Raw genomic sequence first — 26,033 nt, forward strand, 5'->3', positions numbered from 1 at the left:
ACGTGGCAGCGGTTTGGCGCCGGTGTCTCGTCGGTTAAGCGCGTGCTTCCCTCGCGCACCCAGTCCCCGCCGGCACAGCGCCCGGCTGTTGACGCGTTGCCTAGTGACGGGCGCGAGGCCGGGGACGCGTGCTAGCGCCGGCAGCCGCCAGTGCTGCTCCGCCCGTAACGACCCCGCCGAGGGGCCCCGGCGGGTGGCGCAGGGGGTGAGGCGAGAGGGGCGGGTGGGGTCACGGGCAGGTGGGGTGGCAAGGGTCCCATAGCGGGGCAAGAAGTGCAGGAGCTGATGAAGGGCTGGGGACCGAGGCGCGGGTGCGGTGAGGAGGAGCGGGACCAGCTGTGATGCTGAAGGGGGAGAGCGAGGGAGAAGGAACGAGGCGAAGACGAGGACGCCTGTCAGGGACAGGGAAGGTGCGGGAGGGGTGTGTGGGTGTCCCTGGTTGGGAAGGGAACAGAGGTAGACCTACTGTGTTTTCCAGCTTATTGGGGCGGGGCGTTGACGTACGTTTGTTTGTTTTTTCCAGTCTGTATTTTGCCTCTTGTCGGTCGCGGCCGCTGGTGGGGAGATGGTAGTGGAGCAAGGGGGCGCAAGCCCCTCCAAGTCCGTAGGTGACAGGTGCCCCCAGCAGCAGGAGCCATCGGGGCAAGAGAAGAAAAACAAGCAGCTGGTTGCCGAGGGATTCACTATTAAAGCCATGATGAAAAACGCTGTGGTATGTTTGCTGTTAGTATAGAAGTGATGTAAATTAGTTTACTTTCACGTGTCCAGGAAGCATAGTAAGTTAGAGCTGGAGATAAAGCATGTCAGGAAGGTGCGTGAGTTGTTTAGACTTTATCTGGAGTTTGCTAGTTGCTGAAATTGCCTTCAGGCTTTACAGAAGTTTTATCATAAGGTAAATGCCGGTGCTTGTGGAGATTGTGATGCTTTGCTTTGAAGAGTATTGCTTTGGTACCACATTTTTTCTGTATTGTTTTGTACTGGCAATGCACATTCTATTAAACTGTCAGACTATAGAATTGTGCGCAAGGCTTCCTACCTTGCATTTAGCAAAATGCTGTCAAATGATACTGTAGTATTATTTGAAAATGTTTTCATATACTGGCACAGTGTGGTATAAATTTGATGTGAATATCACATGGGATAGCAAAGATCTGGAAAATAGGTTCATTTTAAAAATAAGCTTAAAAAAGAATAAAACGCTTCCACATGGTACAGGCGAACACTGAACGGGAAACAAACATTAGTTCCCCATCTCATAGTTCAAAGACAAAGAGGAGCTGATCCAGCAGGCTTCACTTTCACTAATAGTCCTAATTTCTAATGAATTTAGAGACTGTAAATACTAGGCCTTTCAAATTGCTTTAGATTGTTTTATTTGTCTACTTTAGTCCAATTTTAAACATAAAAAAGCTTCAGCTGGTACAGAACACAAACATTCAACATGTAAGTATATGAGCTACTATGAGCACACATCTCTGCTTAAACTCCTTAATTGTATTTTTCTTTATTTGGACACAATTCAAGGTGTTAGCAAAGTCTTGTTTTCTCAAGGTTTTTATGATTTCATATATTCTTCTGAGCACAGTTATGACATACATTATTTCCCTTGTACTGCTGAAACAGTTCCTGTTGCAGTCTTTCTGGACTTGTGATCTGTAAGAGCATCCTCTTAAAAACACAAACAAATCCATCTTTAAACAAATCTTAAGGGGAGTAGAAATTGTCTACATTAAAAACTTTATCCATTCTAGTAAAACTTTGTTTTAAAGCTTGTTTGGTTTGTTTGTTTTTAGTTCCAGAGATATGTGGAATAGACTATAACACTTCAGTGAGTTTAAGGACTAATTTTTAAGAGACTTTTCTCTGGAAAAAAAAATCACATAATCGATATTTGCATGTATTTGTTTACACCTTGATATGTAAAAGATGCTTGATCTTGTCTAGAAGAATCAGCAGTTTCAGTGGAGTTCGATAAATATATATTTAATTTTAAAAAGCATTGAATTCTGAACATAACCAGCTATGAGTTTAATCAAAATTTAGGTTTTATTTTAAATATTTATAGAGTTTTAACTTCTATGGCTGCAATTTTAACTTCCTAAACTTTCGCAGAATGTTAAATTGTGGTACAGTCATTAAGCAACAGCAGGCAGGTAAATCTGCTGCCTTTGGAGCTACTAATTGAATCATAGAATGATTGTTTTGTGGCATGGACACCAGGAGATCATCTGACCCAACTTCCCGTTTGAAGTGGGCCTGTCACTAGCAATAGATCAGGTCAGTCATGGGTTTCCCTGGCTAAGCTGTGAAACCCTCCAACATCATCACAGATTCCTTCTCCTCTCTGGGCAACCTGTTCTGTGGCTGCCCTGCCTTCCCGCCCCCCTCCATGCTCCCTCAGTGTCCTGTCGGATGTAGGGTTTACAGTGTTCTGACCTGCTCTACAGATTCTGCTCATAACTGCCCTGAAACTCTTAGAGGTCCTGCAAGATTCGTAATGCCAGGGCTGTATTTTGCAAAAGCTCTGAGTGAGGACAGGCAGCCACTGCAATCATTTTCCAAGGGTCAGTGTGCAAAAAAAAAAACAGGATAGAGTAAGGAATATCTCACTGCCACTCTGTATCTGCAGAAGCAGGTGTCCCTTTTTGCTTTTCCAACAACTGGTTAAATGGAGCTTCAGATTTATTAAGTACTCACTTGTCAGAGTTTGACATCAGTGATGAAGTTCTCATGGAAGGCTTTGGAGTTGAGTGGAGGGTTGAAAGCACAGCAGGCAAATGTAGTTAAGACATGATAATTCTTTTTGTTAACAGCATGACAAGGCACAGGGTTGTCAGCAGCATGTTCAGCATCTCCAGGTCAAATAATTAGATACAGATTAATAGCCTTTGGTGCAACCATGCAGTGAGTCTTAAACTGAGCGGAGTCTAACATATTACCGGCTAAATCTAACATTTACTTACTGAAATACATCGCTTAACAAATATTCACCAAAACAAAATTGTTCCTGAACCGAACAAAGTGTTTTGCTCTATGTTATTCCAAAACTGTAAATTCATACAGCAGTTCAGATTAAGAGCAAGATTCGATAAAGGTCTTCTACACTAAAGAGCTAGATACTGTGACATTTACATTTTAATTGTTTTGTCCTCCAAGTGGAATCAAGAATGCCATGTTATATGTTCATAATTCATAGGTACTGCTTGAGTAGAAATAGGAATATAATTAAAAATTCATATACAGACTAGCAAGTAGAAAAGTGTCTGTACATGCATGTGGACAGCAGGAAGATACCCCTATTCACTTCTGATCCTCTCCAAATGGTTGTTTTTCCTATTTTCTGCTGTACATGAGTGAATACAGTGTTAGTGCCCCCCTTTTTCTGTAATAAACTAGTGGTAAAAGCACTTTTTCAAGGAGAAGATTAATTTTATTGTTTAAAGGGAACTCTAGAAAGAGAATTCCAGTCTATCTCCCAACTTTTAAAAGATTATTGCTGGCAAGAGGGGTCAAGGACTGCAAAAAGAATTTTTTCAAATACATAGCAGATAAAACTAATACCAGAGGCAATGTAGGCCCACTGATGAATGAGGTGGGTGCCCTGGTGGCAGAAGATACAGAGAAGGCAGAATTACTGAATGCCTTCTTTGTCTCTGTCTACTCTGCTGGAGGCTGTTCTGGGGAGCCCTGTACCCCTGAGACCCCGGATGAAGCCAGGTCAATGGAGGAGTTTGCTTTAGTCGATGAGGACTGGGTTAGGGAGCAATTAAATAGTCTGGATATCCATAAATCCATAGGTCCAGATGGGATGCATCCGTGGGTGCTGAGGGAGCTGGCTGAAGTCATTGCTGGACCGCTTTCCATCATCTTTGCCAAGTCTTGGGAAACGGGAGAGGTGCCCGAGGATTGGAGGAAAGCAAATGTCACTCCAGTGTTCAAAAAGGGCAAAGAAGGAGGACCCAGATAATTACAGACCGGTCAGCCTCACCTCTGTCCCTGGGAAAGTAATGGAACAGCTTATCCTTGGTGCCATCTCAAGGCATATCAAGGATAAGAGGGTTATTAGGGGCAGTCAGCATGGCTTTACCAAGGGTAAGTCATGCTTAACCAACCTCATTGCCTTTTATGAGAATGTAACAAGGTGGATGGATGATGGCAGAGCGGTGGATGTGGTCTACCTTGACTTCAGTAAAGCCTTTGACACAGTCTCCCACAGCATCCTCACAGCTAAGTTCAGGAGGTGTGGTCTGGACAATAGAGTAGTGAGGTGGGTTGCAAACTGGCTTAAGGAGAGAAGCCAGAGAGTGGTAGTCAATGGTGCGGAGTCTAGTTGGAGGCCAGTATCTAGTGGAGTGCCTCTGGGGTCAGTACTGGGGCCAATATTATTCAATATATTCATTAACGATTTAGACAAGGAAATAGAGTATACTATCAGCAAGTTTGCTGATGACACTAAGCTGGGAGGAGTGGCTGACATGTCTAGAAGGCTGTGCTGCCCTCCAGCGGGACCTGGTCATGCTGGATAGTTGGGCAGGGAAAAACCTGATGAAATTTAACAAGAGAAAGTGTAGAGTCCTGCATCTGGGCAGGAACAACCCCAGGTTCCAGTATAGGTTGGGAAACTACATATTAGAGAGCAGTGTAGGGGAAAGGGACCTGGGGGTCCTGGTGGACAACAGGATGACCATGAGCCAGCACTGTGCCCTTGTGGCCAGGAAGGCCAATGGCATCCTGGGATGTATTACAAGGGGGGTGGTTAGTAGACCGAGAGAGGTTCTCCTTCCCCTCTACTCCGCCCTGGTGAGACCCCATCTGGAATATTGTGTCCAATTCTGGGCCCCTCAGTTCAAGAAGGACAGGGAACTGCTGGAGAGGGTCCAGCGTAGGGCAACAAAGATGATTAAGGGAGTGGAGCACCTTCCTTATGAGGAAAGGCTGAGGGAGCTGGGTCTCTTTGGTTTGGAGAAGAGGAGACTGAGGGGTGACCTTATTAATGTTTATAAATATATAAAGGGTGAGTGCCACGAGGATGGAGCCAGGCTCTTCTTGGTGGCAAACAATGATAGGACAAGGGGTAATGGGATCAAGCTGGAAGACAAGAGGTTCCACTTAAATTTGAGAAAAAACTTCTTCTCGGTGAGGGTGATAGAACACTGGAACAGACTGCCCAGGGATGTTGTGGAGTCTCCTTCTCTGGAGACATTCAAAACCCACCTGGACATGTTCCTGTGCAACCTCACCTAGGCGTACCTGCTCCAGCAGGGGGATTGGACTAGATGATCTTTTGAGGTCCCTTCCAATCCCTAACATACTGTGATACTGTGATACTGTTATTAAACTAGTTACAAGGTTACTGAGGTGAAAAAGACCACAGAGGGAAAAGTCTCTACATGTCCTTTCAAAGTGCTGTTACTGTGCTGCAAAGAGTTAGGATTCATAGGGCTTGAAAGTGGCAAGATGTAAAACACACTAAATTATGTATTTTAATGCATACATCATTCATGCAGGAGATTTGGAAGCTTTGTCTTACGGTATTTTATGTCCATTATTGCTTGCTAGAATGGATCTAATGTTTTTTGGAGTAGAATTGGACCTTAAGACATCATTTCCTGAGTGCTTACCCAATAAAGCTGTCAAAGGATGTTCTGTTCCCCCCCCTCCTCCTGAACTTTGTATTCCTTACTTGAAAACGGCAATACTTTGTTAGGGAAGCAGAAGGTCCTCCTTTAGTAACGCTATTGCCAGGGAAGTTGAAGGATCCTTCTGCAGAATGTGAATTTGAACTCCTTGGGCCAGAGTACTAAATTCGGATTTTCTTCCTGGCTTAGTGTGTAAACCAGTAGGTTTTTATATAGACAATACCACTGTTACATCCATCTGTATCCATGAATGCAGTAAGAAACTGCTGCTAGCAATGGGCCACATGCAGCCTGTGTGTAAGTGACAAAGGGAGAATGTCTACTAGATAGTCTTAGAAGGGGAGTGATGCCAAGAATTGTTTTGTTCCTGGATTTTGAAAACCAGAGAGCTATTGAATGTGGGGCATCTTAGCTATGATGGGAAGCACGAAGCACTCCTCCTATCTCCTAAAAGAAGTGTAATTGCTTATAAGCAGAAAAAAGTATTATTGAGATTGCCGTTCTGGATTTTCATCCCTCTGTTCCTCAGTTAGGAGTCTGCAGCTTGTATTGGAATGAATTCTCAGTCTTTGTTTTTTGAACTGCTCTTTCCAGCCATTATCAGTAATGTGTGTTGTGAAGGACTTTCTTGCTCTTCACTCTTTGATAATAATGCATAGCAAGCATTTGATTTTAACCATAGAGATAATGTGATTTGTTTACAATCTGAAAATTGTGATTTGATACTCTATTTATATTCATCCATATAGTGTAACTAAAACTACTTTCATTATTTATCTTGTAGCAGTAACAGTTTCTGATCTGATTGTAAGGCTATGGGAAAGCATTGTTTTACCTTTTTAAAAAATATTATTTTACCTTTCTATTTTACCTTTCTATTATAATAGCTAATTTATTGGAAAAGACATTACATTCTGGGGCAAGTAGATGTCAAGTTAAAGGAATGTTTTGATAAATGTTTATTGGCTGTCCATCTTGGCAGAACTGCTCCAGTTTAACAACAGCAATTTTGTACAATCTAAGAGTACACTTCAGTGAACTCTGTGAGTCAATTTAAACTGTCAGTGCTCTGGAAGGAAGTCCTATCTTCTTCCTCTTTCAGGCTGTTTATTACTGCTGCCCCTTATTTTGCCCACATTTGTACAATGTTGGCTGACAGGGCACTTATCCTGCTGAAAAATATTCCAGCCTGTTTCAGCTAACAGTGTCAAAGTGCAATCTCTGGGGTTGAGGTAAATGAAGCTCCTGCTATCACCGGGCTCCCCTGACCTGCCCTCTTCCCTCTCCTGACTGCTTGCCTCGCTCTCCCCTTTTGCTTTTACATTGGTGCTTTTTGCAACTACACAGGCGGTTGGATCAGCTCTAACAGCTGTTAACATACGCACGAGGAGTGGAAACAGGAATAGGTTGTCAGCATAAGATGTGTGGGTGAGAGTGTCCCTCTTGGCAACATCACTGTCTTCATTCATTTAAAAACATTTATGAATCTGAATTCTAGCAGAGTAATTCCACAAGCATCTAGAGCAGCATAAACTTGCACCATAATTGAAAGGTGTGGTTTTCATCCCTGGATGTTTTTTTCTTTGCACTTATATAAACTTTTGCATGGCCATGCAGTGAACAAGACTCGGTTTGTTGTTCAACCTTGATTAAAAGCAGCTCAACACTTTTTTTCACATCAGCGCAGACTTGACATACGGGTTGGTAACAGTGTAAGCTGACAAAAGTTGTGGCTGCTGCAGCCATGCCTGCTTCTGCTGCATATGTGTACCTCCTCCTTTGTGCCCGCACACATAGTACTGCCACTAAATTGATGAGGCACTTCAGTTGCATCAGATCCAAACATGAAAAGCTTCAATGCAAGAAGGTTTTTATTTCCCCTCATAAAGTTATGTTCTTTTCCAATTCCATGCTTATTTTTGCTGTAATGACCACATTGATAGTATAATGTAAAAGCAGATTATACAGTAAAAATACTAAAGGTTAAGACCATAATGTCATCTAAAAGCTTGTATTTTATAATATGTTTTCCAGCTATCACTTACATGGTTTAATCATATTGCTCTTGTTATTTCAAAAGACTTTAAAACCAGCCCTTAATTTTTGCAAATTTGGGGAAGGTGATTCATATATATACAGTGCAAAGATGATAAAGTTTGTTTAATATCCTCAAGCATGAAGAAATCATGCTATTTCATTTATGAAAGTCTTACAGACTTGAATATCCAGTAAAACTTTTCTTTGTAATTTAGTCATATAACTTAAAACAGATAATGAGTAAATTACCAGACACCATTTCTTGTTTTTAATTTACATTTCTTGTTGTCTTAAATCACTTAATTTGATTAATGATATTTTACATAGAAAAAGACCTTGGAAGGCTTTACATTTCATACCTACAGGAGGTAAATCAAAACATTATGACAGTGATGTTTCAAGACTCCTCTACTAATCAGTTTATGAACTAATGAAGAAAATATTCTAACTGTAGACAATTACAGAGATAATTGTCAAATTCTGTCAGTTCTGGTATTGGAATGAAACTATTTTAGACCTTGCATACTAGAACTGAAATAAAAGAGCAAATGTTAGGCTATTTTTTTTTTTTTTAATGCATATGAAGGGAAAGGTCTTACGTGTTTACAGTTTTCAGACAAGTTAAAATCCTGTATTGGTCTGAGTTTGTGGGTATCTTTTTCTGGTGTTTCACTTAAGTGGGTATTTTTCAGTTTTCAGATGTTTGACTGCAAGAGTCAGAATTCAGAACCAAGTGCCAGAAAATAGTTAATAACAATATTTCAACTTGCTGAGTAGTGAATTACTCATATGCAGCTCATATGAATTTCTCATATGCAGCTCAGCATGCTTCAAGAGCTACCCAATAGAAAATGTGGGAGGGATTAGTTAGAAAGCAGCTGCCATACACCTTTCTCAGCACCCCAATTCCAAAACAGTTTCCAAAGAACATATGTACCTCATCTTTCTTTCAATTTGATATCATTCATTACTGCTAAGAAAAATCCTGGCCTCTGTGTAGGCTTCAGCCTTCATCTTAATCTTCTCCCTGTTAGTTGACTGGGGATGCTATAGGATACCTGGAGTGAGTTCAGTGAAGAGCCATCAAGACAGGGCTCTGGAGCACATGTTCCATGAGGAGAGGCTGAGGGAACTGTATTTTTTTCAGCCTGGAGAAAAGAAGGGTACCTAATGGTATTAGGTCCTAACAGATCTAATGGCCCAGTAGCTATGAGAAGGCTGTCAGGAAGAGATGCAGTCTGTTCACTCTAGTGAATGACTGGAGGACAGAAGATGTGAGTTAAAACAAGGTATTTGGGATGGTGAAAAGCTTTTTTGCCATTAGGACAGTCAAGCAGTGCATCAGGATTCCCAGAGTTGTGCAGTCTTCTTGGAGGTTTTCACAATCCAAAAAGAAAAAAGCCCTGAATAACTGCTCTGATCCCAGACATAATTCTGCTTGGAGAAGGAGGTTGGTCTGGAGATTTCCTGAGGTCATTTCCAACCTGAGTTTCCCCATTATTCTACCTCTTCTTCCATAAGAGGGTAGTTTCTGGCCATTCCATGGCACTGACACTGATAAGGTCAGACAAATTAGTGGTGACTAAGTGACTCTCAAACTGGGGGAAGAAAAAGGAAAAAGACATTTGAGAGTTTTTGCTATGGTAGTTTTGCTGCTTTTCTGAAGATGTAATGTGAAGGGGGTAATAAATACTACAACTGAGAAGATAGTGTATTTTTCTGATAAGACAATATCCCTTCTGACCCTCAGAAAAACCACAGAACACCATATTGTTCTAGTTACAATAGTGAACTGCATCATAAATGTAAGGTTGACTTTATAAATACAATTGAGTAAGCCTGCATCAGTGCTTATCGGCTGAGATTCCTACTGCAGCTAATTCTTCTTATACAGTCTGCTCTAGCAAGTATGCAGCAACTACTCCTGCCAAGTAATGCAATGGAATTGAAGCAGCAAGGAATTGAAGCAGCAGGCCACGTCTGTAGCTGTCAACCTCTGGATGCTGCCCTTGTCTCATAGTCTCCTCTTGTCACTGCTATAACTTAAATTACATTGGAAGCTTTTAGTGGGTGAAGGAGACAGGAGAGATAGTATAGTGGTATGTGTGCTAGAGAAAGTAGTGTGAGAACACTGGGGAAACAGGAAAGGAACTCCCCAAAGTGGGAACTTGAGTGATCACTAACTGAATATGATTTGTGATATGACTATGCTTCCCAAACTTACACTAAATCCCTGCAGGGGAGTTAGGTTGCAAGAATCTGCCAAAGGCTGGGAGTGTGCAAGGGCTTGTGCAAGGCTGTGTATGCAAGACTGGTGCATGTCCCCATACACACTCTCACTCCCATGTGCACCCCAGAGTGCGATGACCACAGCCCCCTTTTTATAATAGTTTAGAGGTGTTCTAAAAAATCCAAAAGCTTTGAATAAGTTTCATTTTAAGTCTTGTTGAATAAAATTAGGGGAGATATTTTATGATCCAAGTTTTCTGTTTCAAGACTAATTATGTTATACTTAGTGAGAAAAGACTGGTGGTCTACCCTTAAATCTTAAAAAAAATATGCCCTGGCATTTCTAAGTGTCCTATTGCTAATGATTTAACATGACATTAGTGTTTTGTATTGGATATCTTCTCAGATGAAACTATTTGGACAAAAGTGCATGCACAGTTTACTGACATTGGCAGACAGAATTTGATAAACCTTTTTGTTTCCACAGAAGTTGCAAACATACATTCTTACATAAATTCTTCCTTATCTACTGCTCCATGCTTACTTTTTCTCTATCTTTTTTACTTGTCCTACAGATATGTTGGTTTTTCATATCAGTGGATTTCTCTTGCAATGATGTTCAACAGGTGTCTTTTTTGGGGGGCAGGGCAGTTCCACATGGCTAGAAACCTTGTAAGAATATATTTACAAAGCTTCTACCCAGACCTTATTAGAATACCCTAGTTAATAATTTTTACGGTAAAAAAAACAAAAGTCAAATGAATTAGCTCATTATACTTTTAAATTGCAAGGTTTTGTAAGGTATGACTGAGAAAATATTTTTCACAGGAAGTATATGCATATTAACTGATTACTTACATCTTTTATACAGTGTTTTACTAACTCATCTCATGCCCATCTAATTTGCGTGCCCTTCGTTTATTTTGTCAGGTTTTAGATTAATAGTTTAAGGTCAGAGCAACAAAAACTTGATTTGATCTCCTGCATAATATAGTCCATCAAATTCAGAAAGGGATTTCTGCATGTAATGTGTAACTTCTCATTGAGCTAGAAGATATGCTTTTTTTGGAAAGTAATACAATCCAAAGGTAGTGGTGATGTCAGAGAGTCCATTATATCTGTAGATTATGTCAATGCTTAAATTAACCAATGCAGGACCATTAGAATTTGCAGTCCAGACCTACACATAATTACACAAAATAGTCAGATTTCACTGAGTAAATAATTTAGAATTAGACAACCACTTACAGAGAGATACTATCTTTAAAAATCCACAACAGTAAAGTTTTAGCATGCTTCAGACTTAAAACTTGTATTTGATGAGCATCTAGTATGCCTTTGGATATATTTAACATGTATTACAATATTATTATTCAAAACAACAATCAAGTTGCTCCAGGTGAGATGTGCATATGACCTATTTCTGCTTCAAGTCAGAAGTTAGAGTTCTGACTTTAGAGAGGTTAAATAGACATCAGCTGGCTCCTGACTGATTGTAGTTCCCAGTAGACTGAAGGTTGAATCCCTTGTGCTAGTAGTTCTTCTAAAGCTTTATCTCTTGTGTGGTCTACTGAGCAAAGATAGTTTCGCAGTTGAATTGCCAGGATATGCTGCTGGGAAGTGAAAGTCGAAGACTTGAAATTTTGTGAATGGGAAAGAGAAATGAAAGGAGCCACCACTTTCTGAGCTTATACTCTGGCTTTTAAACAAATATGAAAAAGATGGAAATATTATTTAAGGGGACATCACTGAAAGGATTTTTTAGTCTTCAGAAAAGAATTTCATGGTCTGCATTTTCGGTAGGCAAATGTATCACTTATAATCTTGATTCAAGTGACTGAACTCTGAAGACCAATTGAAATTCGCATACATTCCTGTATTCAGCATCCAGCAGGAGGTTTCCCTCCCAGCACTACATCTTTTTGAATTGCTGAAGTCCCTCATTCTGCAACAGTTGAAGGAGCCTGGGTTCAGAGTCTAATTTAGGCTTTTTTGAATTGTCCTCACGCTGGGGGCTTGTGTTCAGCTGTTAGACCATATTTTTCTCTTTGGGTTTGTATCATGCGTGACTCAATGAGATAGCAGTCTTTGATTAAGTATCTAAAATATTATAATGTAAACATTGGTTATTGACTAACTGCATTAGATGTATGCTGACCTGACTTCAGGGTCCCATAGACCCACTCTCAGAGACAGAGTAGTACACAAGGTGTCCATTGAAGGAGCTATTGTGGTATCTTCTTTTCTTGAAAGTTACAAATAGCCTGATTAAAACAATCCTTTTGAATTATGCTTTTCCAAGAAAGGAAAGGGAGACCTTCATCAATATTGTCATGGTTCTTGTGTTTTTAAAAGGGCTCTCTCAAGCTGTGTAACATTTGCAGCCTAACCACTGGAAGATTATGCTACAAAATGAAAAAACACAAAGTGAAAATAAACCATTGCAACAAGTACTTCAGTGAGCATCCAAAGTAACAAAGCCTCATATCCTGCAGTTTTTGTTTCCTGGTTGATTAGGCTCAAAAATAAGCTTTTCCTGCTGATACTGAATACCATATGTGGTATCTAATAATGTGAGAGATGAGCATCTTGATTGGAGCACTCTTTGCCAGTGTCTCTATAAAACACGAAGGCAACTGATTATGCTTGAAATACGCCTTTTTCTCAAATTCAATTGGAAGTGACTGATGCATACACACTCCTTAGGAATGAAGGCAGACAACTGTACACACAGCATGGATGGATAAACCTTGTCTCCTTATGAAGGTGTTTTAGAAAGGGTACCCCTGTGCATTAATTCCATTTGCCAGAAATGAGAGAACAAAGGAATTAAATAAAGTTGAACTATTGCAATCACACAAGTGAATTATAGAAGCAGGAAAAGGATTGAGTTCCTTTCAATCAGAAGCCATTGCTTAAAGATGGACTAAAATGTCTGAACATATAACAACTGATTTACATAATTTTATGGTGAAAATAAACTGCCTGTCAGAGCATAGTCCTCAGTTCTGGAAATGCAAGAATGTTAATGGCTTCAGTGGTTTTCCAGTGAAGTGGCTGGTAGTATCACCGAAGTTGTCAGCAAGGTGCATGAGCAGCACAATACAGAACTTCTTTTAGAAACAGAATATCTGAAGCAGATAATTTTTGTCACTTCATTAGAAGGTAGAAGTTCTTTTCCTATAGCGACAGAGGAGAAACCTCTGACTACCTTTCTGGCTTCTGTATTTAGTCTGTAGGTGTTATTCCATGTGACTAAAGGTTGAAGGATCTCTTACTAAGTTTTGTAATTAACCAGTAAATATATAATTGTGTATTGTATCCTGTTGTTTAACCTCCTGATTCTAATGTACTTGAAACATTAATTTGATGGAAAGGTATGACTTATTTAAGAAACATTCCTCAAACTTTACTAAATGCCTTCTGATAACATACATTTGTAAACACAGGAAGCTAGTAACAGTGGTAACAGTTTTAGTTTACAAAGGCATGGTCAAGGACTGCATCTGCAAAGGTACTAGTAAGACTAAACATTCTAATGCATAATGAAACAATTGCTTTGTATGTACACCAAATGTCTGTGTTCACACCTGACTGAGACTAAGACAAAAAAAGAGTTTTATCAATGTTCATTCATATAAAATATGGGTTTGTAATTTATGTAATCTGTATGCGTGAACCTCTGAGATTAAAGTGGTTTTGTTACTTATGTAAGTGAAGGACAATTTATAACATGGAAGTATCACTTAATTTCCCAGCTCTAATGTACAATACTGTATCTTGGGAAGAGTAATAAAAGGAATTCTTCCAATAATAGGCATTTTATGGAAAATTACCACTAGAAAACCTACTTTGTTTTAGAGATAAAATGGTACGAATGATAAAGGTAAGATGGTATTATGAGATAATAAATTCCTACCACATTGATAAAAATACATTTTGCATTTCTTAAAAAAATATTCAATAGACTTACAGAACATAAATATTTAGTTACAACATTAATTTATGGTATGGAACCAGATGAAATGTCTCAGTGAAAGTTGTGGTAAGTTTTATAGTTTTCAAGAAGCCAGAATTTTAGTCCTGCCATAGGAATTTGCATTGGTTACTTAATTTAATTTTCGTAAAGCATATAATTATTTTTATTTAGTGTTCTAAATAGATTTACATCCTACATTAAAACATTGCTTTTTAATGACAAGATGTGTGCTACCAAAAATAGAAATGAAACTGATAGCTGAGGACTTGGACCATAAAGAGTATAGAATATGGAACAAGTATCAATAAGTCTTTTTTTTTCTTCTTCTTCCTGCTATGAGCCCTGTATTTATGCTGTTTATTTTCTCAGGACAGTATGATTTACTGTATCTGTGCTGCAGCCAAAATTCAGCTATCAAATTATAACTTTTTAATCTGAAAAAAAAAAAATCATGCTTTTGTTAAAGACTTGAGTAGGAGAAGTTTTGATATTTTCAGAATTTGAATACAAAAACCTTAATGGAATGTAAAAAAAGAACACCTTCCCTTTTTCACTTAAGTGGGCTTTTTAGGATTTGAATAAACGTGCTACACAGAACTCTAGGTGCTTAGTATGAAAGGCCTTAGTTGTCTAAAACTACAATATGCAATCTTATCCTTTAATTTCGTAATTTTTAAAGTATGTTAAAAAGAGCTTGAGAATGTTAGACCAAACTGAACTAGTGAGAAATTCGTGTCATCCTGAGCTGCAGTGTTCGCAATATTCCAGATTGAAAGTGAACATGTAGATAATAACACAAATGTGCAACTGGAAAATATGAAAGTGAAGATGGCAATGGTGTGTATGTATGTATGGCTGGTGGCACTGTTCGTGGATTGATGCTCAGTGAAGAATCCGGAGAGCCTAAGTAACTTAGTTTTGGCCAGTTCTTCAGTCTTGCTCATGGCGTTCAGAGTGTACTAGTGTTCCTGATAAATCACCTCCTTCCACAGCCACAAGGAAGGTATACATGTACCTCATCAAACCTCTCAGCAGTGTTTGGCCCTGAGTGCCTTCTCATTGTATTTTTTTTCCCAGTTCCACACCTTTCTTTATCTCATTCCAGACATTTTTAAACAATACATGCAGGTTTTTCACAAGGGCCTTAGGTCTGCCGTCCATCTGTGTTTGCAGGAATGGAATAAAGTAAGGAATGTGCTACTTTCTGTTGCTACTGAAAAAGCGTGTTGTCTTGAGGTCTCTCCAAGTTTTGTGTTAAACAAAACGTGGTAGGACCAGTCCTTGTAGCATCACATAAATAAAGGCTTTCAAGACTGGAAAGAAACCACCCATCAGAGTTGTCTTGAAGCTGACTGATAGGAATTGACCTATCCAGTTCAGGGTGACTGATTCATTTCTGCCAGTCTTCCAGGCAAGTCAGCAGCACATGCTGATTTTCAGTGTCAAACACTGCTGATAGGTTTAATGAAGTAAGCATGGATATCTTCCTCTTAGCTGTGCCAGAGAGGAAAAATTCACAAGCAAGACTAATGCACTCTGAAAGCTGTTACCAAGTCTGAAAGCCTGACTGCCCAGATTTAGGTCATTCTACAGAACTGAAATTCTTTTGTGGAAGAGTATATTGGTTTGTTTTATTTTAAATTATTTTAATGATAATTTTTCCCAAGAATTAAAAACTTTAACCTGCAGTAGCTGGACAGAACATTTGGACTAAAAGGAGGTTTTCAGCCTGGGCATTGACACTTTATTTTTCATGTTCATTTAAAAAATGTGATTTCAATTCAGATTATGTTCAGATTACGTTAGGCTGCTCAAGGCTTTGTCCAGCTGGGCTTTGATTGTCTTCAAAGATGGAGATTTTACATAATCTTTGGACAACCTGTTCCAATGACTGCCTTCATTGTGAAAATAGTTTTTCTACTTTCTGGTTAGTATTTTATTGCAGTTTGTGACCATTGATTGCCTCTTCTCTTGTCATTGTGCATCTCTGGGAAGCACCCAACTCATCACTACTGTGTCCTCATGTTGGGTAACTGAAGACAGTGATAACATTCCCATTAGGCCTCCTCTTCTTAAAGCTGAACAAAATGTTTCTCTCAGCCTCTCCTCATGTGTCACGTACTCCAGCCCTCTCTTTAAACTGTTGGCCTTCCACCAGCCTTGCTCTAGTTCACCAGTCTCTTTCTGTACTGGGGAATCTGATATGTAATCTTCTATTCTAAATACAGCTTCAAATAAGCTTTGATAAAGGGGGATTCTCCATTCCCTCAACACTCTTGATATAGCCCAGAATGCAGTCTCCTCATCTCTGCCACAAGGGTACACAACTGTTCAACTTGCTCCTCACAGGGAGCCCCAAGACCTTCCCTGCTAAGCTGCCTTCTAGCCAGTCAGTGCCTGGCCCGAACAGTTCCAGTGCAGAACTTTACATTTACTGTTGCTGAACTTTGTGAAATTCCCCTCAACCCATTTTACCAGCCTATCAAAATACTTTTGAATGTCCATCTCCAAATTTGATGTAATTCACAAAGCTCCTCCAGTTACATTCTGTCTCTTAGTCCTACTTATTAATGAGATGTTAAATAGCTCAGTATTGAGCCCTGAATAATGCTTCATGTAACCACCTACCAGTTGGTCAGCTAACCGCTGTCCTTTGGGAGCAACAAACCAGCAGTTTCCACCCTCTTTGTGGCCAGTTCGTCATGGAACTCACTTGAAGTGAACGAGATGTAGACTGCCAAATGGCATTAGATGCCACACTATGGAGTTGTTAATGTCTCTGTCTCATTAAGATGCTAGGTCCATGTATGAACTAATTTCTACATTTAGGTCCCTGCTCCTTGAGAATAAGAATCAACTGACATATTTGTTTTATACTATAATTTTAAAATCTCATTCTCCACCATTTCCTAAAGAGATGAATTGCATGACTTATCCCAGTGTAATGAATATGAAGACTAATAGAAATCTAATATTTATATCACTATTATTGGTCTATAATAATTTTATATTTATTATTCCTCATGAAAGTGTGCAGGCCTTTATATATATATATATATATCTTTACTATGTAACATTTCAATTTTAAAAATATTCTGTTGTATTGGTAGGTTAGAACAAAGCTAGGTGAGTAAATTAACCAACATCATTCAAAGATTAAGTTTTTAGACATCAGGTAAACAAGATTTACTTTGTTAAAGTCCACAGAAGGAATATAACTCTGAAAGCGGCTCTTGTGTCTCCCTCATTCTTCTTAATGAAAGCAAGCTTACTGTTTTATACATGTAACCTTTCAAGCTTCCTGTACTATTGTATATCTTTGCATCTGTTGATTTTATTCTTTTGGAAGTCGGCCTTTTTGTCATCTTTCTGAACATGATTTCGTTAGTGTTTTATAAAATCTGTCAGGTATAGGAACATAAGTAGAGAAAACATGTTGAAAAGGTTTATAACCAGTATTTATTCTCTAAGTAGCCAAGGTGAACACTTACTCTTTCTTTACTTTTTTTCCATCATACAGTCTGACTTTTTGTTGAAGTCTTGTTGTGATAGTATGACTTGATGAGGTCTAAAGGGTAGTCAGTCTGCAAGGTCAGTAGACATTTGGCTTGCTTTTGACCAAAAAGACCACAGTTACAAGTGAGCAGGGGTATAATTGAGCAACAAATTACAGTGAATGTGAATTAAACAAAGCATCCCTAGAGCTACATGGCAGAAGTCAAGTGTTACTAATTCTCCGAGTTATTACCTCATAATAACTAGCATCCTGAAGATGTTGTTCTGTTATTAAATTCTTGCAGAGTAAGTGTGTTCTATCAAATACGGAATAACAATTTTCACAGTGTGTGATTCATGTTGGGTACTTTATCTCTGGTAATCAAATCACATTGCATAAAGAAAGTGTGTATGTGGTTGAATCAAGCAGAATTTTGAGGAAAATAATATTTTAATTTCACTTGAAATAATATTTAGAAGAACAATGGAATCATCAAGAAACTTTTCAGCATGTGTTTAATGGATCACATATTAGACTTCTAGAGTTGCATGGTTGTCAGAAAGTCAGTTAGTAAAAGTAAAGGACCATGATGAATCATTTTCAGTTTTACCATTTCTCCAAAACACTGGTTTTTTTCTAAAAAAATGTAATTTTGTGCTCAAATTTCTAATGCAGTTTGAAACATCTCCAAAACAGTAACACAATAATAATGATTAAAAACTATAGTTTGTAGTTTGTATTATAAAATATGGTTGTATTTAGTCAGACTTATAGCTAGCAATCCATTGCATGGTGTTATAGGCTGATTTAGAATATTTAACTCTAAAAACCTGAAAATATTTAAGGGAAATCAAAAGCTTTCAAACATTGTAGATTGATTGAACTGAGGTCTTTTATTTGTCCTTGAAATTCATTGTACTTTACCAACATATTTACCCAAACAACTGAAAATAATTTAGAGTAAAAATGGAATTTAGTTTTTCTACCTTATTGAGTTTTTAGCTTGTCTGTTATAAAAATGCAATACTTTCAATTGTAAAGGTGGCTTGTGTAGTAACTCAGAACTAAACAGAGCCACCAACCAAACTCAACAAACAGTAATTATATATAGACATCTTTCTCTCACTGTTGTGTGTAAGGTAAAATGTAGCTAAGAGTAAAATAGCTGAATATTCTATTACAAAATGTTGGCATGTCGGAGTTTCTGTCTGTATTTTCTCCAAATGTTGTCAAGGAATGAGCTCTTGTCTGCAACTCATAAAAAATGGGTTTATGTTTTGAGTTTGTTTTGGTTTTGTTTTTTTAAAAATTAGCATGTTAAATAAAAATGTATCCTCTTAATCAGAATGTATATTTTAGTTATACCCAGTGTGGCCTAAGAATAAATAATATATTTACTATAATGCCATTATAGTAACATTTGGTGCATCACTTACAATGCTTTTACAGGATTTAAGTGGTAAGTATACAGTTCCAGTAAAGTTTGCATTTGTAGGGCTTTTGCATGAGTGTTTTATGAAAAAAAAGAAGGTAAGAAGATATATGGAACTTAATATTTTCCCTTGCTCCATTATTTTTTTTTTTCAAAATAATCTAGATAAAGTAAACCACATTACATCAATTAGAAAGTTGTGCTTTTGGGAAGACACAAAGCTATCTATATCTCTCCGAATGCTTTTATACTTTAATATCTAATATCACTTTTTGTATTGAGCTACATGTACACAAATTCCTGACCTCAAGCATATTTTCATTTTCTTGTAGAAGTCAAATGAGCTGTGTATAAGCATAGGTGATCATTTGAACCCAGATCATCAGAGATCTTGGTATAAATTAAAAATTATTTACAACATTTAGGGTTTGTCTGTAATCAATAATAAATGTCTGTAATCGTAATAAATTACTCTGTATTCTTGTATTTGCACACAGAGATAGTTATATTCACAGTTGAAGTTACTTTGATCCCTTTCTCACATTCTGTTGTCATACCATTTGGATGTGTGACAATTTAAAAAGCAAAGTAAGGCATTTTCAGATATGTGAATGAGAAAATGTGTATGCAATCTTAAAGCCAATATATAGCTATTTGTTACCGTGCTCGCATAACTTATTAGGTTACATAGGCATGCAGACATCATAATTAAGAATTTTTAAAGAGCTTAACCTTTTAGCATGGAATTAGTAAGAGAAAAATTAGCCCAAAGATTACTTTTCCTAGTTAAAAATTTTGGAAAGTAAGAATTCATAATGGCAGTATTTCTTGTCCTCCTTCCTCTTACAGCTTTCATAGCATAGCTTGGTAGCTAATAGGGGCGGTGCTCACAACCCTAATACTTAGATGGCGTAACCTTTTCCATTTTAATAGATTCTCACATTCTTTGCTTTGAGAAGCTGTCACATTTACAGTGTTTGCAGCAGATCTTCAATGTAAATAAACCATTCAGGCTTCTTGGTGTGTTTTTGTAACATATTCTCTTCAGGTTTTGCTTATATAGAAACTTGAATGTTGAGATTTCAGTTCTTGCTTGCAGAAGAACTGTGGCCAACTACCAGAATTTTGCTGCATCAAAATTTGCAGGCAGACAGGCGTCTCTGCATTTGACAGCTCTCTGAGCTGCTTTATATTGGAAGGGGTGAGACAGGAGCCAAAACAAACCACAATGTCACATCTAACTGGGCTTTATCCTGTCCCTGACAAAACTATCTGCAGAAGAAATAAAGCTCAGTTTCCACTCCCAGCAGATTTTTCCCCATGTCCAAGGCATTTTGTTCCTGTGTATAGTTCCCTTCCTTTTTCCTCTTCCTCTGCCTCTGACAAAAGCACCATATGATCACGAAGGTATCTTAATATTCAAACAAAAACAATGAGTGATAGAGGAGGAGGAGAGTGAGTGGTCTCATTTGCCAAAGCTAGAACTGTTTACTTGTTTGCTTTTTCCTTTAAAAGAGCACATAGGAGGGATTATATAGGAGCAAATACTGTATTAGTTGTAAAGCACACCACATTTAGTAAATGCCAGATTCCAGATTGCCAATGATAACTTCATTGCAACTTCTTTCTGTGTTTATAGTATGCTGTAATTTTTAATAGTGTTATAGTATACTAACTTGTATTATTTAGTCCTCAGGATAAACTTAGAAGGGTCAGAAATGAGATTGCATGCACAACATTAAATCTACTGGGTTTAGATTACTGCTTTATCTTGCGATGTTAAAATCTTTTGCTTAGTTACTATATGTAGACAAATGAGGCAAAATCTAATAAGCAAGCATCTGGGAAGTAAATATTTTAGAAATGTGTGTATGTCAGATGTGTTTTATTTCAATTATTTGGGAAAATAATAGATCAGGAATGCTAAAATTTATTTGGTCATAAAATACTGATGATGGTAGTGATTAGCAACTGAAGTTAGAAATATACTTTACTATTGTTGTGTCCATTCATCCAATAAAGACAGGAATTTCTACTTGTAGAATTCAAAGCTGCTATGTGTTATGAACAAAAATTTTAGAAAATGTTTTGGAGTTCCTTTTATATAAAATGATGTAACTCAAACTCATGGTGATGACTACCCTTATATTTGCGTCCTTTACTGTATGCAGACTAGAGTTAGATTTATGAGATTATAAAAGTTATAAATTTTAACACATTTACTCTATTGAAGCTTCCAGACTTCTTCATGGCATAAAGACTTTTTTTCATTTTGTCTGATTATCTTTGTGATTCATGCTATTTACACTCTCTAAATTCTGGCTAGTTCTGTTCACAGATCTTGTTCCATTTTTGTTTGATAGTTCTCAAGAGGCAAATTAAGAAGTAGGAGAAAAGCTTCTGTGAATTACTTGTCCTTTCTTATGGCTCAGGCCCTTCTGACAGTTTTTAATAGTGTAGCATTTTCCTTCTGCCCATACAACTCACAGGGTGTTTGACTTCCATTTTATTCTTCATCTGCCTGCAGAAGGGGCTACATTCAGCATATATTTGAAGAACATGACATGTATATGCTCTCTAAAATAGGTTTCCAGATGATTTATTTGTTGATCCACCCTTCTTTCCACATAATTCTTTTCTGTGTTTCTAAATCTAGTTTCCAAAGGGAAAGAGATAAAGCTAGAGTTACTGTGAACAATAAGACATGTTAAAGGAGCTGGGGTTATTGTGTTGAGTACTATGGAGGAGAGTAGAAAACAGTAGGAAATTCCAGTTTGGAATTCTCCCTATTCTTAGAACAATTTGTTATTCTGTATTGCCTTGGTAGAAGTGTTTAAATTTTACCTTAAAGAACTATTTAACATTCCAAAGAGAAAACTAAACAGGAAAACTTGAGTGCTGCTGCTTCTTCTGGAGCCCAGGGGTTAAAATACAGAGTTGTATGATTTTGTTAAGGCCGAAGTACATTTAATTGTTTTCAAATATGTATGTTGTTTTTTGAAGATATACACACAAAGATTTCACACAGGATACTGCATAGATATTTGCTGCTTTTCTAGTTATTGAGAGGCAGTAAGTAATTATTGTTAAAATCAACAGTTTTTCTTCTGTTGCTTCTCTGTAAATGGAAAGCCATTTGATGTATATTTATATTACATTTTGGGTGAAAAAAAAAGCAGTTGTCAAAATCTTCAGTTATAAAGTTAAATTATATGCATTTTGTAAATTTTGATTTTTTTTTTTAAAGCCCGATCTGCAGTTTATATGCCAAGAATATATTACTCTCTGAAATGGATTTTATGAGGTCTTAAAAATAGTTAAGAAAAATTCTTACATAAACTTTTGATTGACTGAATTGCTAACTAAATGATTAAATAGACTTTCTCTAAAAATAATAATTCTAAATAGAGGCAACTGAAATTAAGAGTAAACAGTAGCATTTCTTCTTAGAAAACATATATTTTTGAAAAGTGAACTTTGACTGATCTTTCATTAGTTATATCTTTAGCCTCCAAATGTAAATTATTTCAGTGTTGGATCAACTTATTCTGAGAATTCTAATTCCAACATTTATTTTTGCCCCTCATCATGCATCTTGTAATTTTTTATTAGAAAAAAAAATGTTGCTGTCTTGAGCTAATGTTCTAAGATTAGTTAATAGCTCTGAATAGTTCAGCTTATAAATTTGTTTTATTTACATGTCTATGTGTGTGTGTACTTAAGGAGGATTATTGATATGATAACAAGAAAAATCTCACATGAACCCCAATGTTAGATTTATTGCCACTGTATAGAATTGACCAGAACTGAAAGGTTTCAAAACTAGCTGTCACGTGAAAAAGCAATAAACTGGTTCATATGTACCTGGAAATAAAGTAGGGGGTTTTTGTCTGAACCATGCCATCTCAATTTCTGCACTCAATTCTAGATTGTATTTCTTCATTTATACCCAATTTTTGAGTAATTTCTTTAAGTTAGGGTACTACCACATAAATTTATGTCATAAACAAGTATAATTTAGCTGAACAAATATTGGCATTTCTGTACTTTTCAAGTTCTAGTTGATGAATCTGTAGTTGGACTACCAATTAAGTATCTATACTTGATTTTCCCAGAAGGAATGCATGCACAGCTCTTTGAACATGTTCTATTGTCTTAATTTATAAAGGTTACGAAAGTCAAAAACATAGAAAATAACAACTGTGCATACTCAAGGACTGACTCTCATGGCTGGCTCTGATTTCAAATCATTGGCGTGAATAAATATTATTTTAAAAATACATGTTTTTTCTGCCATTCCACTGTCTCTAAACCATTCACAATAAATCTGCTTGCAAACATCTTTAAACAAATATTATTCACATTTATGGACACTTGGTATTTTGAGGGTATTAAACAATTGACTGTCTGAATAGCTTTTTTCTTTTGGTATGACATTCTTAGGTCGCCAATCAGGAAAAAAAAAGAGATTATTCTATTCATTGTGTATTCTGCTACTTCTAGTATCTCGATGTAGTGATCTTTAATAAGCTATTCACTTAGCTGTCTATGGGAAATAATGAACTTCAGTTACCCTGTAGATCTAATTCCTACTTGCTGTTTTATAGCATTTCTTCAAATAGTAGTCATCCAGACAAATCTATTTTTGAAAGCTTCTTGAAGGCTAATTACATATCCTATACTGAGATGCATACTATCTTAACGAGTAAATCGTAAATCAGGACATAATTATGAAGTTTAGTATAGCTAGAAAAGCAAGAAAAGGAAAGTTGAGAAGGATATTTTTCTTACCGCAGTTGCCATTCTACTTAAAGTTCCATGATTAACATAACTGGAATAACTCTGGTAGAGATTTATGCAAACCTATAAAAGATAAATGCTGATTCCTAAAGATTTTTGTATTGGAAAGCTGTCATAAAATACGCAGTTCACTAAAACATTTCCTGTTAATTTGATGTGGCATAACATGACTTATTCTCAAATATAAAATGTCATTGTAATCATATGTTACTGGAGTTTCTTTTTCCTCATCCAGTCACAAGAGAACTATAACTGATTGGTACTTTGCCAACAATAAGTCCTTGTCTTGAGTCTGGTTTATTCTGTGATGGTGATTGTATGACATTTATCCTTGAAAAATCCTTGGGTTTGCATTGCCTCTTGAACCAGGTACTAGCTGTTTGATTAGGCATTGTAATAATCAAGAAGCTCGTCAAATCCCAATAATGGATGTAGAATGCAATCCTAAATTTTAGACTTTTGATCCCTAAGGAGGAATATGGAATCTGCGGCTTAGTCACTAAGCTCCCTATATAGCATCTTGAGGGTAAGTGCCATAAAAAGATTGTCCACGAAGCTTCTGTTCTGAAGAGGTGTCTCCTGTGTCTATTCCACAGGAAATATGAAACATAAGGTGTCATGCAGTACCACATCAACTTAGATTAATCATCTCTGGCTTAGAGGTGCAGGGAGGTACCCTTATTCACTTGAATTCAAAAGACTGGAGAGTTTTTCAGAGAATAAACAGCTACCACTATCCAGTATTCTTTGAACAAATGAAGTCAGGTTCTGCTCTCTATGCCACGGCTACAGTTGCTATTCTATATATAATAAACTAATGTTTAGAGATTTTGGCTAACAAGCAAGAGGTCTAGATTTGATTCCCTTAGACTGAAGAGATTCAGGTCCACTTCTAACAAGAACATCCATGTATAGATACATATCCTTAACCTTTCCTATTGCTTTCTGATATTCATGTCAAACAGGAAAGAAGCCAGAATGAAAAGGTTTCAGCTTTTACATTTGGCAGGAGTTGTTTTAGCATGCTGAATTGGCAGAAAAGTAATCCCTCTTTTCCCTAAAAATGAATATAGTTTTTTGATTACTTAGTGCGTGGAAATGGCTTAGCATAACCAGATCTAAGGCAAGAGAGAAAAAGGAAGCATTGCACCAAGTATAAGGTTGTTGTGGAACAGCACCATTGGACACATTTAAAAGAAATTTTAATTAGATGAGTGAACATATTTACCTCTGTCTTTGTGCTATTCCCCAGCCTTTTATAAAGGTGTTCATGTCTTAATTTTCAGAAATAACTGACATCTTTTTAAGGGTTAAGTAAAATATCATTATTAATTACTGTGATCACACTTTAAGAAAAGCAAGTGAAAATACTATACATAATTAAAGAATGATTTGGGAAACATGATTATCTTAAAAATAGTAATAGAAAAAGTGACTGGAGAAGTAAATTGCTGCAGTATAAATGTTTGATTCCCAGTGTCAGCACATGTTACTCCTTTTTCATTCTAGAGACATCCTGGAGGGAATATCGGCAAGTTTACTTAATATATTACTTGATTCATCATCAAGATTCTAGCTAATTTCAAAGGAAGTTTCCTTTATCTCATCTCAAAATAGTGTGGTATTCATCTACTATTCAGTGAAATGCAAACTTACAATAGCTGGTTGAACAAGAGGGCCAAATTGATAGAACAGGTTTACTACAGTATTTTCAGCACCAAAGAAAAATATTTTGTCATGCTCCCTTTGTTAGATAGTTAACAGTGCAAGACAAAATGTCAAAATATCATTTGAGTACAGTATACATTTTTGTTGTTTTTAACTTGAAAATATACTGATAAATAATTTTCATGGCACAATTACTTGTGAATACATTTTGTATTGTTTGCCAACAGAAATGTAATTGAGAACATATGGTAGAGCTTTGTTGGAAGAGCCACTTCTGTAGTGCATTTGCCATGTCATTTATTTTTATGAATTTCAAATACATATTTGAAACTACTTTTAAAAAGCTATTGCAGTAGAAACTTGCAGAAATGCTAAAAAATTCATAATCCTTTTTTTGATATGTAGTAATACCAAAAAAACAGTCTTTCTACAATGTAACAAGATTTTAAAATAATTTTAATTTTGTTTAAAAAAATGTTATCATTGGACTTGGAGTAATCGGCATAGCAAAAAAAAATGAATATGTATGGTGAGGTGTTTTGGCAGGCCAGCTCTTGTTGAACAAAGATAGGACTTCAGGGTGTTCCAGTACTTAGTTACAACTGATGTTGCCATTAACTGTTTATCTTATGAGCTTTGATTTTCATTATTTTATTGAAATTTCATATCCAAGCTAAAAGGAATGTCTTAAGCTCCATGTTTGTGCTAAGATGCTGTCTTCATGCAATCCTTTAAAAATGTGTAGAATCAAAG

The 26,033-nt window shown here is 37.0% G+C and overlaps 1 protein-coding gene across 1 annotated transcript in view; it reads left to right on the plus strand.

The window, feature by feature from the left end:
* Positions 1-565: 565 nt before the first annotated feature.
* PACRG (parkin coregulated) overlaps positions 566-26,033 on the plus strand; it is a gene marked incomplete at both ends in the record, with an annotated part of 232,804 nt that continues 207,336 nt past the window's right edge. Inside the window, one exon of the mRNA XM_080342188.1 lies at positions 566-712. Within this exon, the coding sequence (XP_080198314.1) occupies positions 566-712 (147 nt within the window). The remainder of the gene's footprint in view (positions 713-26,033) is intronic.

Source organism: Nesoenas mayeri (genome assembly GCF_963082525.1).
Source record: "Nesoenas mayeri genome assembly, chromosome: 3".
In the NCBI taxonomy this organism is placed as follows: domain Eukaryota; kingdom Metazoa; phylum Chordata; class Aves; order Columbiformes; family Columbidae; genus Nesoenas; species Nesoenas mayeri.